Source organism: Akebia trifoliata, chromosome 9, assembly GCF_017979445.1.
Source record: "Akebia trifoliata isolate Shusen 1 chromosome 9, ASM1797944v1, whole genome shotgun sequence".
Lineage (NCBI taxonomy): Eukaryota > Viridiplantae > Streptophyta > Magnoliopsida > Ranunculales > Lardizabalaceae > Akebia > Akebia trifoliata.
The window spans coordinates 21,322,283-21,338,858 of record NC_141383.1 but is presented as its reverse complement, the minus strand read 5'-3'; the positions used below and the strand labels follow the sequence as shown (position 1 = coordinate 21,338,858).

At 33.7% G+C, this 16,576-nt stretch overlaps 1 protein-coding gene and 1 pseudogene across 1 annotated transcript; both read right to left on the bottom strand.

Annotated features, from left to right (window-relative positions):
- Positions 1-4,127, bottom strand: LOC147394616 (DNA glycosylase superfamily protein). Its single transcript, XM_086453066.1, has 5 exons — positions 3,717-4,127; positions 2,516-2,573; positions 2,340-2,423; positions 541-682; positions 1-468 (listed from the first exon to the last, which is right to left on the bottom strand). Exons 1-5 carry the CDS (start codon positions 4,072-4,074, stop codon positions 175-177), a joined length of 936 nt encoding a protein of 311 aa, XP_086309192.1. The 5' UTR covers positions 4,075-4,127; the 3' UTR covers positions 1-174.
- Positions 4,128-12,271: 8,144 nt separating this feature from the next.
- LOC147394615 (UDP-glycosyltransferase 89B2 pseudogene) lies at positions 12,272-13,991 on the bottom strand (annotated as a pseudogene).
- Positions 13,992-16,576: the final 2,585 nt, after the last annotated feature.

Here is a 16,576-nt window from a genome sequence, read left to right as displayed (position 1 = left end):
TAAACATAACATATTTGACACATTAATTTTGATATTTTGATTAGAGAGAGTCATCACCATTTATAATATACTTTACATTCATCTTTCACCCAAGAAATTTAACAAAAATACACCAAAAAACCTCCTATACAGAGCACCATAAACAAAAATTCAGAAAAGCCAATTTGAAAATCTTCAAAGGCAGTCATGGAACCATGCCCCCATACTCTTATCAGCAATGCTCACACATTCACTAAACCTAAAACAATCGACGAGGTGATCCATTGTCATCCCCGCAGCTTGCATGAATGCATAAACAATCACGGGTCCCACAAATCGACACCCTCTCCTTTGTAAATCTTTACTAATGGCTTCTGCTTTCGGGCTCCTTAAAGGAACACTTTTCGGGTATCTATATCTATTGATCATTGGTTTGTAATTCATGTATCCCCATAGATAGTTACTGAAAGATCCAAATTCCTTCATAATCTGCATTAATGCAAAAAAGAGTATATAAGTTTTCTACATCACTAAAAACTTGAATTTTCTTTCTCAATTTACCTTTAATATGCATTTGGCATTGTCTACTATGCATCGAACTTGGCTTTCTGCTAATCCAAGTGTCTTGTTGGTAATTATCTCTTTGACCTCTTTCTCACTCATCTTGGCAACAACATTTGGGTCAAATTTCGCAAAAGCTTCTCTATATCACAAAAATACATTCCAAAGTTGTTTGTAAGTGTGGAAATCATGGTCACAAAGTTATCCAAAATTTTGAAAAAAATTATAAAATTCTCCAAATAAGGGAACAACCATTTAAATTGATGAATTAATCAATAATTTATCGACTAATCCCTGAATGGGGTAACATTTTTACCCTTCAACCTCAAAATTTTATATTCGTCAACTGTCAAATCTCAAAAACAATATATGGTTTTTAGGGAGAGTGAATACGGTGGGTTTTCCGAAGAAACCCAAAAACATCACTTGTATAATCCCTGAAAAATTTCCCAAACATGCCTTAATCAACCAAACTGAATTTGTGTCAAATATTTGTCAAATCTAAACTTGGTTAGTATCACATGTGATAGATGTCTTGAATCTGGTTGGTGATTGAACGATGAACAGTGCATAAGGAAAGATCATCGTCATGACTTCCATCATTAACATGATCATCATCACAAAGGACATATAGGTAATTTAAGTGTCCTGTTATGTATAGATGGTATTTCAGCAATTTGTTTTAACTTTGTATTAACATGATCTTTTAGTTTATCTAAATTAAGGGTATAAAGATAGTTTTCGACGAGGGATTAAACATAAATGGCACTAGTGTTTGCCCCTAATGGGTATAAGGGGGAAAGGCATTAAAGTTGGAGGGACATTATTGAAGAGAGTGCTGATTTTGTAACTCATCGGTAACTCAAAAATACACTGGCGTGGCAGGTGCAAGAATCATAGAATTTTTCCCCTCGGGATACACAACTATACATGTTTTATGGGGATGTGCAGTTGTGTATCCCGAAGGAAAAAAGCTACGGTTCTTGCAATGTGTATTATTGAAAATGTGAAAGAAGAAGAAAGATAATAAAGTTGGTGAGGAATTATTAGAGAAAGGGCAGAAGAGGAAAGGTAAAATATAAAGTTAAAAATGTATCCTTGAAAAAAGAGGGGTGTAAAAAAAAGGAAAAGATAATAAATTTAGAAGGATATTATTGAAAAAAGAAAAAAAAAAAAATTGAAAATTTTCCTTTAAATGCTTATGAGATGGAATCTTAACCCATCTTTGTGGGGGGAATGTCTAATTTTATTATATGGATTTCAGTATTTTTAACTTAAAATGATGATCTTTTATTTTATAATAATATTTAGGGTATGAAGGTAATTTGAGTTATTTTGTCAGTACGTTGTAATGTTATGTACCCCTTTTCGTTAAAAAAATTATTTACGAAAATGGACATAAACCCATTTTTGTAATTGTATAGGATTTGTATCCGGATCTGTAATTTCAAAAGTTACAATTTCATTTTCATAATTCTCTATAAAAAAATTTATATATCTGATTATGTAATATAACAAATTTTAGAATTACAGAAATATTATCGAATGTAAACAAGGGTTACAAGATTTTTGAAGGTTTAAGAGAGGTATTGGGAGAAATTTCAATAAATTGCTCTCATCTTATTCATGGATGTAAACATTCGGAACCACACTTTAGGATTATTGTGTTGTGTGTTTATTTATTTTTCTTTTATGGCCTTTGTGATTGGAACTAGAGTTTCGCTTCCATAGTAAGCAATTAGAACATGTAAAAATCCAAATAATAAACTAAAGCGGGTCTCAATCGTTGAAAAATGCACCTGTATTGCTCCTTTTTTTTCAAAATTTCGGTCCAAAGGTGATACATCAACATGCCCGAAAATGCAAGCAACTCGAATAATTGACTGTTACACCGTTAACAAGTAAAATCATAAATAGAAATAATCCATAATTAAGAAAAAAAATTAATTATTATTATTATTATTAAGAAACGTACTTGTCGTCGTAAACTGGAACCCCCCAATGCTCATCATGGAAGACAACATAAACTTCATCTGTGTTAAATCGATAAATCAGAATTCCTTCATCATTTCTTCAATTAGAAAAAAGGGTAAATTCCCAAATAATCAAAAAAAAATTTGGTATTTCCAAAATGTTGCTAATGTCGATAAAGTTATCACCTAATGATGACAATTTGATAACATTTTGTCAACATTGCGTGATAGTTGGGTTAACATTAGCAAAATTTTGGAAGTACTGAAAACTTTTGTAATTATTTGGTAATTTACCCTTAGAAAATCTCATTTTCTGTATTTTAATTTTACATGCCACAGCCTATGGTTTGAAATTCACTACACCATTTTAAATTCAATGTGAATTAGTAGTCTTTTTATCCAGCTTAATACACTGAAATTCAATGTCATTTTCATTCACTAAGGGTTAGTATAACTGTAGAAAAATCATTTTCTCAACAAAATTGTCTGTCGAAAATGGACTTCCTCAGAAAATATTTGTTGAAAATTGATTTCACCTAGGAAAGTGTATGAAACAGAGATGGTTTCTAGTTTTGGGAAGAGAGTAGAAAGAATAACATTAGGATTTTCCAACCCCGACCGAGAAAAAAAATCTTGGGGTCAGGTTGGAGAATATTTTCCAACCAAGATGGAAATTATTTTCTAAAAAAAAAAAAAAATCTTCTTTAGAAAAGAGAACTATTATTGTCAACCCAACTTTTACTTATTACACCCCAATTAAGAATAGAAAATAAGTGAATGGTCGAGAATAAATAAGTAAAAGGTAGGATGCCAATAGAAGCTCTCTTTTCTTTTGCTAGATTTATATTTTTTGGGTTAAAATTATTTATATGTGCCTAATCATAATTGTAAACAACAACCAGAATTGTTTGAACAAGTTTTATAATCTTTTGCAATATTGAGATTATAATTTGAGCCAAGGTCTGAAGAGTATGTTTTAATCTTTTAATTGGGGTGTGATAAATAAATTAAGAAATTGGAGTGTAATAAGTAAAAGCTGGAGTGCCAATAGTAGCTTTTTTTTTTTAAATGTAAAACAAAATATGCAACCATATTGCATTTTTTTGAGGAAAAAATATTTTGCTTCACTAGTCTTGCTTGTCTCCCCCTCCACAAACCAAAAACAAAAAAAACAAAAAAAAAAGATGAAGAAAAAAAACTTACCACTCTTTTTTGTAATCCAATGGCACCTCTTGAAGCTTCCATCATCAGAATCAAGGCAATCCTGAACAACATTAACAACTGATACCGATTTTTCCTTTCTTTCGGGTGGCCCAAGTTGGCGAAGAGACAACGTTGTACCCGTACTCCTTCGATTGACTAAACTTAAAGGACCATTTGGAGAAGATTCATTTGAATTCTGTGACAAAGATGAGAGGGATTGAGATGAACTACTCTTTTGAATCCCAAGTGGGTACACCTTCTTGAGGTGTTTGGATATGAAGCTTTGGCTTGGTTTCTCCTTTTCTCTAAGAGTTTTGTTCCTCTCCAAGACTTGTTTTCTTACATTTCCTTTAGACATACTTGAGAACAAATTATTACAATAAGTGATGAAATGAGTTAGATGTGAGGGTGGTGGGTTTAAATTTATAGATGTTGGGATTTCAAAATTAGAAGGGATCATAAGGTACAACTAAGTAATTTGGTTGGTGAAATGTGAATTCCAATTCCTTCTCCTTAGGTTTTAAGCAAAAAGACCTCAGAAGATTGGAATTATAAATTATATTTGAGAAACCACCCTCCCTCTTTTGGGTTAATAGGTGATTAAATTAGATCTCAAAGCATCATCATCTCATTCTTGGGATAATAAAGATTTAATGAGATTTTTTCATTGATCTCACATACCTCAAGATGACCTTCGATTTACATCCAAATTTATTCCAGAAGTTTTTTTTTTTCACTAGACATCAGTATGGTACTTGTCAAAGAATCTCCGATGTTTAAACTACAACATGTCTTAAATTAAGAGATTGATCGAAAAAAGGTCCTTTAACATAAGTTCACCTTTTTTTTTTTTTTTAAATATATATAGATTTGCTCACGTTCAACTTAGTTTTACGGGATCTGTTCCTTCCCTACTTAGTATGAATCTCAAGGTGACAAGTGCACGAACATCCATCAATTGATTATTTTTGCCTATACAGTCATTATCATTATCGAAGACCTAATCCAAAAAACTTTGGGGTCAGGTCAACAAATCTCATTAATCCATTCATTCAATTCAACCTAAAACTATGTCTTTGTTACTATTAATACATTCACATCCACTTACAATATCTCAATTCAAGTTCTTTCGGGTCTTTCTCCTGTTATTTTATAACCTATAACTTACATGCTCCTTCCAACTGGATTGTAATCGTCCTTCGTTCCATGTGACCGAAATTCACTCCACAAAACATTACATGTTACGTGGTCAGCGATATCCAAAACATCGAATTACATTCTCCTTGTAAGAAATAAGTAAATTTTTGTTAGTGTTTCTTATTTCCACCCCCATATTCCAAATAGTACCCATCTAAGTCTGACCTCTTTTTGTATGTCATGCTTACCATCGAAACTGATATTGATGAATTGATCATGACCATACGATCTACATACTTTTCTATCATATTCTTTGAACAGATCATCCAACTGTGCATTTTCTGCCTAGGAGATTTCTAAAGGACCCTTTGATTAGATTTTTTTTTTTTTTTTTTTGTTGCTAAGTATCTTAGAGCTAGATCTATATTATAATATACTTAGACTAAAAAATCTCACCCACCTATTAATAAATGGAAATTTAATCATTAATTTAACCCTGAAATAAAAGCAAGTTCTTGGGTTGAAAACTATTGCCCACCCTTAACAATTAACGGGTGACCTTAGAAATATAATGGTGAAAATAGTTGCCCTCCTTTAATAAATATCAATTTTTGGTTTGATATGATGCACCATGATGTTCTGAATTGAAGTGAGCCCATAATTGCCATTCAAGAATTGGGTCCACCTAAAAGTTAGCTTTTTTTAATCAAATTTTTTTCCACATTTAAGAAGAATGGATAAAAATGTTTTTTTTATCTTTCTTTTTTATCTTTTTCTTTTTTATTGAAAAAAAAAAATGGTGGTTATTTATCTCAAGCATTTAAGTACTACAAAGGTTTAAAGATATATATTTTTAGACCGTTGTTATTGCCACACTAATTTTTTACTAACGCTACACCAACTGTGTGCACTTCTTTTATATAGGAATTGGTGTGGCATTAGTAAAAGTTGGTGTGGCAATAGTGGTTCTCGTTTTTCTGAAACAAGAGATTGTTTTGTCTTTCTTGTTGCTCTTTTGGGTGGTCGCCTTGTCCTTCTTGTTTGCTTGTTTTGTTTTGTTTTTTTCTTCTTCTTTGCTCTTTTATAATTTCTCTAAATATCAGTCAATAAAAAACTCTAATTACATAATTTAAATTTAATTGTAAACTTTATGAAAATTAGGCTTGCAATAATTAATCAAACAAAGATTATTTTTAGCCTTATAGGTTGAAATACATAAAGATTTAGAATCACGAAAGATGTGAATTTTCACATTGGCGATCCAACACCACAACCCTCTACATTTCATGAAAAAACTCATATCCAAAAGTAGAAAAATAAAAAATAAGAAATAAAAGTTAAAACATAACTGTTTTGTGCTTGATCCAAGGTTTTAAAAAAGGACAGCTATCAAACTTCTACAGAACTCCTAAATTTAAAATTAGGATTTAACGATGAAAAATAATAATTTTTTGAATTTTCTTTTTTCGAAGTTCATAAAATTTTGTCCTCTATAAACATGTGGCATCATGTTTTTGGATGCCACAAGTAAGATTAGTTGTACTCTAAGATTTATGTTCCAATATTTTTTATAATCATAGTCACGATGGCCGCACTGGCTTTTTTGGCCTTAATAAATCTCTTTACCTCATTCAAATTAATATTGAATCATCCCACCCCACCTCTCATGTAAGATTCTAATAAAACTAATTAGCTTCTTAAGAATTTGATTTTATATGAATTATTTCCAAGAAACAAATTCTAAAAATAAAAAGTAAATATTTTTCATTTTAAAGAATGTAAGTATTCTAAGTTTTAAAGATTACAATCATCAACTATTTTAGTTGCAGTGTTTGTCTCAAAGTGATGTTTGTGGGTCTGCTTCAAACTTAATTCTTACTCCTAAGCATCAAGTGTTGAGGTATACCTCTTATCAATAAACAAAGGGTACTGAGGCATACATGTTGCCCACATGGAAAAAGAAATCCTATCCATCATTCTATGTTTCATATAATTTTGGTTCCTAAACTTCTATGGATCATTGTTATAGTGTCCCCCACCTGATCCATGAGCATATATTTGGTCAACCTCTTAGTGGACCCAACCTCCAACATTATATTGATTGGTGATTTATAAGACCCTTGGGTCGGCTTCGAGGTAAAATTAGAGACAAGGGTTTGCTATTGGTCATGTGTTTGAAACTGAGTGATCTCCTGACTTATTATTATGTTGCATGTTGAGAAACTTCTTAGGGGTCGAGATGCACAACCATAAGACTAGTCCCATCCCACAGGGTATGGGGTAACCAAATAAATAAATATTTTTAATGATTATGTGAAAAAATGAGCCAACAAAGACAAGAAAAATCACACAAAACAATAGTTACATCCTCGGAGATCTCTATTATAAAATTGAGTGTTGCTAAGACTATCCATTTCCCCAAAAATAGAAAAATCCCTTAAAAAAATATTACATAATTCCTTTTATAGTAATCCTAAAAAAGGAAATAAAATATAAGACAATTGCACAATAATCTCTATCTTGACTTGAATTATGTCACACCGAAGACTAGGAAAAATAGCATGTCACACGTACTCATTGTTCCACCTTGGCCTAAGTACTAGAATCATCTTGGAGAGAAATTAGACGTCTTCCACAATGGACTTTACATCACTTAAGCAAGGGATGCAACTCCACTTCAAATCTAAATAGACCTAACTCAGTCACTTGTATGTTAATACCGCAAACAACCATTAGCCTTTTAGAATCACTAACTACATATACTATCGAACCATTCTGATCCATCCCGACTCGATCACATGACCAATAAACATGTGTAGTTGGCCCAAATCGACTCACTAGTCAATTTTAGATAAGGACTCAACCTGTCCTCTCGAACAGTAGAAACCACCTCCCAATCATCTACAAGAAAAAGTCAAATAATACTATCAGTTCTCGCATTGATGTCTTCCCAATATGCCAAATATGTGCATCTATCATATTTAATGGTGAATTAGACTTCCCTTTCAACATCTTAACCGACCTTTGTTGAACTAGGATGTCTTTCATTCTTCTTTGACACATATTGAAATTGTCATTTCCATCAAATCTTTCAACCTTTAACTTCATAATTTCAACTCTTAACTGCCTCATATTAAACTTCAATTGAAAAAAAAAAAAATTATATTCAATCTATACTAACTCTTCGTATAAACCTCATTGGCTCTGATACCAATTTGTGAAAAAAAAAAAACGAAAAAAGCAAAAACAAGAAAAATCACATGAAACACAAGGGTTTCATGGTTCAATAGTGTGCCTACGCCCACAAATCATAACCAATCTTCTTCATTAAGAAAATAAATGAGAACAATATAAGAAAAACATCCAAGATTTTAATCCCAAACCTAGGCCTTAAATCCTTGTGCACCCACATCCCTTTCTCTCTAAAACTCTAAAAGAAGAAAATCCTTAAGTGATCTCTATTTATACAATCGGGAGTTGCAAACATGTGTATATCTTCCCAAAAAAAGAAACCTCAAAAATAGAAAAATTCCTTAAGAAAATAGTACATAATTCCATTTTTAATAACCCTAAAAGGAAACATAATACAAGACTATTCCACAACATGCCAGAAATCACCAATGGAAAAAATATTTATAAATCCAATGGTTAAAGGTAGCAAATCAAGTTGATTTTCAATCAGACAAGTGATGGTTCAAATGTTTTGGGCCTGAGGGTCCAAAATAGTGTGCCGCGAGTTTTGTTTTCTTGTTTTTCTGATGATTTCATCAAATTTTCAAGAGCAAAAAATTTGCATTTTGTTGGAATATTTTTGTTATATATGGTCCACATAATTGGGTTTCTAGAAATACTTTACGAAAATGCTAATTCAAGTTAAAGTGAGAAATAAAAGTTTTATTATTTATTAGTACTTATTTAATTAATAATAAAAATGCAAAAAAAATATTTCTAGGATTATGTCCCAAAATTTTTTAAATGGTATCACTTAAGAATCCATTTCACAACCACCATTTCAAAACCTGAACTGCACAAAACAAGACATTTGCATCTGTTGTATAAAATATAATCGGCATTTTACGACAATAATTGTGTATTAGGTAAAAATTATTGAGTAGACCATATTGTTATATATTTATCAAAACGGTCATATCCCCTATATCATAATTATTTATCTTTACCAAAATGGTTATATATTTTACTGTCACATATTCTATTTACTTATTTACCTTTCTTGTGAATCTAGATTCAGCTAGAGATGCTAATTGTGCTGGACTAGGCCCATTTCATGTTTAGGACCTGGAATGGCCTACCGAATATGAAAGTTTGTGGGCTGACCCATAAAAAGTGCTGAATAATTGTAGACTGGGCTTGGACATAGGCACATTTTTTAGTGGCCCAGCCTGACTATTAGTCAAGTCAGCTGGTTTGGCATAAATCTATGTCGACCACCTAACATTTTGACAATTGCACTTACCCCTCCTATAGTTTTCTAATGGGTTCGATTAACTCCCTTCCATCTACTCGTTATCAACCAAACAGTTAAGAAATTATTTATTTATTTTTTGGATAGATAAAATATCATTTCAATAAGACAGTTGCGATGACCGACACACAAAGAAACAATATAAGGAGATGCACTTAAGGAGACACAACGCTACAAAATTGGTCCCATCTTACAAGAAAGTCTTCAAAGAAGATCCCCCTAAACTTCATAAAAATCTTACATAAAAAAACACAATAAATTCAAACTTGACATGACAATGTTGTCTAACGTCTCTCATTTTCCTTCGAATATGCGATTGTTGCACCCCATTTGCGATATGTTGGGGATTACGGTTGGAGTGCAACAATCGCACATTCGAAGGAAAATGTGAGACATTAGACAATATTGTCATTTACCCTTTCTTAAAATGTTATTTTTTTGTATAAACTAAAATATCCCTACGAAAAAATGCTTTTACTTGTGAATGCTTTGGACAAGGATATTTTAATGGACATTTAGCAAAAATATTCCATAAGTATGTCACAGAGGTGAAAAAGTGCAACTTTTTTTTATTACTCAAAATAGGACAATTTTATACAATAACTCATGTTTTTGGACAAAATTGCCTCAACTTAGAATTTTTTTAATAACCCTTATGAAATATTCATCAAAATTACAACTTTCTCTCTTCAACCCTTTATACAATTCAACGTGGAGAAAGCTCTTCATTCTCTCAACCAAAACCCACTAAAAAACCCTTGGAGTTGATCAATGAGCCACTGACTTTGAGGAACAATTGTGAAATATGTAGATTTTTCAATTCTCGTGTTCAATTTATGATCTATTGGAGCTTTTCACCAATGATTATCATTCTTTCATCTTTTTCTTTCATATGTTATCAAATTGTTTATATATTCTTATAGACCTTGATATATTTCTTTCTAACGTTATTATATATGAAAAACTGGTAGCAATAAATTCAATGTTTCATGAAAAAATTTTAATGTTTAGATCGTAAAATTTACCTAGTGTCGAGGTTTGACACTAAAATGTATTACAACGTCGAAGCTCAACATTATCTTTCATCGAACCTCGACGAATAGGTATAACAGAATATTTCTATAAGTGAAAAATGGTCTGCAGCACCAAACATCGACAATTGTATATTAAGTCGAGGTTCGATGTTATGGAACATATACATTGTTTACAACAACAAAAAATTAGTTTTAAATTTATCTTTAAACCTCTACATTACTATCATCAGACTTCTCATTAATATACAACCATCAAGGTTCGACATTGCAGATCATTTATCACTTACGGAAATAATCTGTCATAGGTAACCTTGAGTCTCGATGTTGTAATACATTCTAGTGTCGAACCTCGACAATATGTAAATTTTACGAACTAAAAATTAAAATTTCCACAAAATCATTGTTTAATGCTACCATTTTCCATGTAAAACAGCATTAAAGAAGAAATTTATCAATGTCCATAAGAATATATAAACGATCTTAAAACATATGAAAGAAAAAGGAGAGAGTGATAATCAATGGTGGAAAACTCCAATAGACTGTAGATTGAACACAAGAATGGACAGATCTACATGTTTCGCAATCGCTCCTCTAAAGACTCGTTAATGAACTCTCCAATGGTTATTTGATGAGTTTTGGTAGAGAGATTCTCTTCTTAGTTTGTATAAAGGCTTGGGAGAGAGGAAGTTATACTTTTAGTTAATATTTCACAAGGAATTATTAAAAAAGATTGTAAGTATGGGCAATTTTGTCCATAAACTTAAGTTATTGATGTAAATTGTCCTATTTTGAATATTAAAAGAAGTGACTTTTTTTTAGGGCCATTGCGTCAAACTTACAGATTTTTTTTTTTTTTTTTTCTTGTTAAAAGTCCTATTTTTTGTAGTTTTAAAATTTGATTTTTTTTATAAATAAAATAAAAGGATAAAATAATAAAATAATATCTGAATTTCAACATAAAGTGAGATGGTTTGAAAGGTGAGAAAACTGAAATTGTCAAAATGTTAGGCGGTCAACAGGATTTATACCAAACCACAGGGGTCAAAGGGTAATTTACACTAAATTAAATTAATAAAAAAAAGAATAGGACCCAATCAGGTTATGAAATTTAATCCAGGTGGAAAATGATCTCTTGAGTGGGGTTTCTTTTACTCAACTACTCCTTCGACAACACCTCTAATTTAACTGTTCACCGTAGTCAAGAGCTCAACCCACATGTTACTTATCTTGTTAAACTAAATTAGGGGCTCAACCCACCCATGTGTTGCCTAAGTGGTAAGGGCGAGCACGTGAAATGTGGGTTAGGCGCACGTCACGAATTCGATTTCTCTGTTGAATTTTTCTCATGATTTAACTGGGAGACTATGACGGTGGGTTGATGTGATAATCCTCCTGAGATTAGTTGTGGTGCGTGCAAATTAGCCCGAACATTTGATTAACAAAAAAAATAAAAATTAAGAACTCAGAATAACAATACTAGCAATAATACACCATCTGAAACGATAAGGACAACAACAAACACCCTATTTTATACCAAGTGGCCCACTGATCCTATGGATGTGGATATGAATATGTGATCTAGTGGATACAAATTATCAAATATTACGATTTTGTATCACTAAGCGATAGACCTCAAAAAATATATATATATATACCACATGACATAAAATGAGGTGTCACTTGACTTTGGTTAGAAACAAAACACCTCGTTGAATTCATTCTTTAAATAAAAAATAATAATGAATACATGCAGTTTTGATACACGATTGGATATGTGGTTGACATGACAAAGGCATAAAATCATGATGAAAATAAAAAAAAAAAGCATCATGATTCTGTGCCCTTTACATGTCAGCCACGTATCAAAACCGAGTATTCGTCACCTGACACTCTTAAATAAATTATATAAAGTGAGCATATACTGTTTTCACATCATGGAAATTGACAATAATTGTTCTTATTAATTATAGGCCCTTTATATATTTATTGGGTCAGAGGACCCCACTCAAAGAAAATCAACCTATACCATCAGCAATCAATGGTGATTTTAGCTCATACATACTAATATACTAAGTTACTACCGTTCATACAACAACAACAAACAGATCAAACACTCACTCAAACCTCTTCCTTAGTTTCTTCTCTCTTCAATTGAAGTCCACACAATTCCTTCACCAACCCTTTCAAATCCCTCACAGAACTCCCACCTTCCTTAACTGCAACCAAAGCCTCATTCCTAAGCTCCATGGCTCGGATCATCTCTAACCGGGTCCCACTCATTGACTCACCAATCACACGAGCCAACTCGGTCGAGTCAGGAACACCATCAACTCCTTCACAAACTTTAACCCCAATACCCTTATCTTCAACCAACAACTTCGCATTAACAAACTGATCGGCCTCCATTGGCCAAGCAAACAACAACACACCCGCAACGATTCCTTCAAGTACCGAGTTCCAACCGCAGTGAGTCAGAAACCCACCCAGGGCTTGGTGACTCAGTATTGTAACCTGTGGGGCCCATCCTTTGATCACTAGACCTCTCCCAGCCACACGATCTTCAAACCCGTCAGGAACTACACCATAATCATCCGCCACGTGTCCTGATGGCACCATCTTAACGACCCAAATAAATCTGGTCCCACTTTCTTCTAACCCAGCTGCCAAGGCTTCCATCTGGCGACACGTCAGCAAAACCTGACTCCCAAAACACACGTAGACGACTGACCGATCAGGGCAACCATCAAGCCAAGTCAACACATCAGAAGAGGAAACTGAACTGGGCCCACCTCTCTCAATTGGGCTTGGGCCCACATCAGACAAAGTAGCCAAAGACCCAACAGCCCAAACACGCTCATGCCCCAATTCCTTCTTGCAATGATCCAAATACGAGTTCTCCAACGAGTCGAACGAGTTGAAAACGCTTCCCCAACTCAGTGCATTAGCGATCATACCCTCTCTAACAGCCTCGTGTGAAGGTTCCGATTCCCTGTATCTTCGAAACACAGAAGGAAAATGGGCACGTGCGAAAGAAGGCTTGTTAGGGAGATGAGGAAGACAGAGTACTTCAGGTAAAGGTTGAAGAGTGCGCACGTTAGCCCAGAGATAGTTAAGAACAGAGACTAAAAATGCGCCGGAACAGTAGAAGACGATCCTATGGATTCCCAATTCGGCTGCGAGATGGTGGGTCCAACCGAGGAAGAAATCAGAGATGATGGCAACAGGAGGTGAAGGGTGGGATCTGAACCAATGAGAGATGGGATCATAGAGATTCGCGAGGGCTGCCATGATGGGAGCATTGCCTCGATTTCCGAGATCTTTGACGTTTTCGACCCCAGGAGGTACAGAGGGGTGAGTGGGGAAGGGAAGAATTAGGGTTTGGAGAGAAGGGTAGTTTAGGGAGAGAAGAGGAGAGAGAGAAGGAAGATTTTTGGGCGTGACGAGGATGGTGATGGTTAAGCCATGGAGGAGGAGTTGGTGAGTGAGATCAAGGAGGGGTAACATGTGGCCTTGTGCAGGGAAAGGGAAGACCAGTATGTGTGCACCATTTGTCTTGGTGGAAGTAGACATGAAGTTGGGAGAGAGAGAGAGAGAGAGGGAGAGAGGAGGGAGGGAATCAGGTCGCAGTTGGAAAATATATCTGGATGGACTGCATTGACTAGAGAATTTTTTTGGTAGAGGCCCTGTTTGGATTTTGCAATTAAAAAAAAATAAAAAAAAGCCTGTTTGATAGACTGTTGTGTTGTTTTGAATATTTTTAAATAGATATGGGGAGAATGTTCGCAATAACAATTTAATTTTATAACAAAGTGTTGGGTGTAATGATCGGAGCCATCTTCTATAAAGAGAGAGGTCTTGAGTTCAAGTCCTCTCGTTGACTACTTATATAAAATTATCAATATGTGTGATTTGTGGAGTTTTGCGTATATCCAAGGGATTTAAGTGAGATATGGTGTTCTAAGAAGTCAATGGTCTCGTTGATTAGGGGTGCACATCGGATCAAATCAAATCAAGTATCGAACCGAACACAATTAGGGTTCATTTGGTTCGATTTTATAGATAATCAATTCGTTTCTAAGTTGAAATTTTGAATAACAAATTGATTTGGTTTGATTCTCAATTCAAGGGTGTATTAGAACCGAACCAATATTCGTTATATTAAATATAATATATTTATATTACATTCAACGTATGACAATTGCTGATGGTAATTTTTTTTTTTTTTGTGAGACATTTGTTTCTTTTGATTGATATTCTTATTTGAATATGTTCTTGAAAGTGTGGATGTTTCATATAATTACTAGGGGTGTAACATGGCAAAATGATGGTAAGAATACAACTTTTGGTGACCTGAGAATTGAACTGAATTAAGGTTGGTTTAATTCTAGGGTATATTCGATTTAGGATTTATGGAATTAATCAAGTTCGATTCGATTCCAATACTTCTCCCAACCCAAATTGCGTGCACCTCTATTGCTGATGCAAAGATCATTACAAAGAATAGAGATTTGTTGTTTTGAATTTTATGTACCAAGCTGACGAACCAATGGCAATCTATCACATGTATTGGGGGAAAAAAAAAAAGCAATAGTGATTGATTAGTGGAGAGAGAATTTCTTGATAAAATTTATGACCAGCCTAGGTGCTTGGATTTTTTTTTTTTCAATACACGTGATAGCACACCATTGGCTCATGAGCTTAGCACATAAAATTCGAAACAACAAATCTTTGTTCCATAGCAAAAGGGGACACAGAGAATGTGGAATAGGTTGATCAAAAGAAGACAAAAAAAGAAAGGATAAACATGTGCCCTAACTTCTAGAGGCCGTGACTTTGTGACCGTAACTTAAAATTATTATTATAATTATATATCCATGCATGGTTATCGACGAGCACTACATGCTCGTCAATGATCTAAGCAAAATTCAATCAATAAGGGGATCAAATCAAATACTTTCTATAAAACTTTTCTTTTTAGGAAAATTTTATTTTAGTGTTTTTTGTTTCTATTTATTTATTTTTATTTCACTATCAGTAATATTAAGCATATTAAAAGTGTTTAGGTCGAATTAGGAATTTTTGAAATTTTTCTTTTTCAGGTAGATCTATTACTTTGGGTTTATAAATTGACAAATGGTAATAATTTAGAAAGCACTTTTAACTATCAAATTTCTTTTCATAGAGAATTTTCTCTTTTTCTTTTTCAATTACTTGTTATTTTTTTAATCAATAGGCTTTAGATGCTCAATTATTCGATATTCTTTTGACAGTTAACGAACAGATTGAAAGATTATTCTTTTCCCTACTAGCCAAGCCTATAGGTCCAAACACTACGTCATCCCCAAAAAACATTTTAATTCTATATTTTATTTGCGTATGGTTTACCCCTAATGATTTTGGTGAAATTGAGAAGACCCCTTGACAAAATTGTAACATTTTAGTCCATTTTGATGAACCACTTGATAATATTCATTCTCACAACAAATCCATTCTCCATGCATAAGGCCTTAAAGAAGAGGGTGAAAGACGTACAAATGTATTACAATAAACCTTGAAGCTGACTAGGCCAATTTCTAATATTTACAAAATGTTGATGGGTCTTAAAGTTGCTGGATTTTCGAGGATAATAACCTTATTTTCTTAGTTAGTAGACAAAATGCTTTGAATATGTGTTGAAGTATTAAATCAATGGCTAATAACTACCAAAGTGTTCAAAGAAGCTGCTCCAAAAAAGCACCTCCTGAGCACTCTCACCGAATGACAAATTTGGCAACTGTGATTCTAACAGAAGTGCACCCAGAAAGCACTTCTGCTGCTCATACAAGGGCTTAATCTGGCCACCATGAAATTCTCAAAGAAAGCTTCAACATTCAGGTGTTTGAGGAACATATATATAGACACATGAAGGGGTTGGCCTAGTGGCATGCCGAGTCATGATAAGTTCCTCAGGAAGCATAGGTCAAGTGTTTAAAACCCCATGAAGCTATGAATTCCTTGGGCACACCCTCCAGGATCTGGTTGACCCTCGACTCAACCAGTTGCATGTAGGACTTTCCGAGGGGGCAGTGGGTGTGACTGGGATTAGTCTCACCCGAAAGGTGGGGATACCCACGATTTATTGAATATATAGGCGCAACAGCGCGCGCGCGCACACACACACACATGACTTCACAAGTTACCTTTGAAGAAAAGGATTTAAAAAGGCA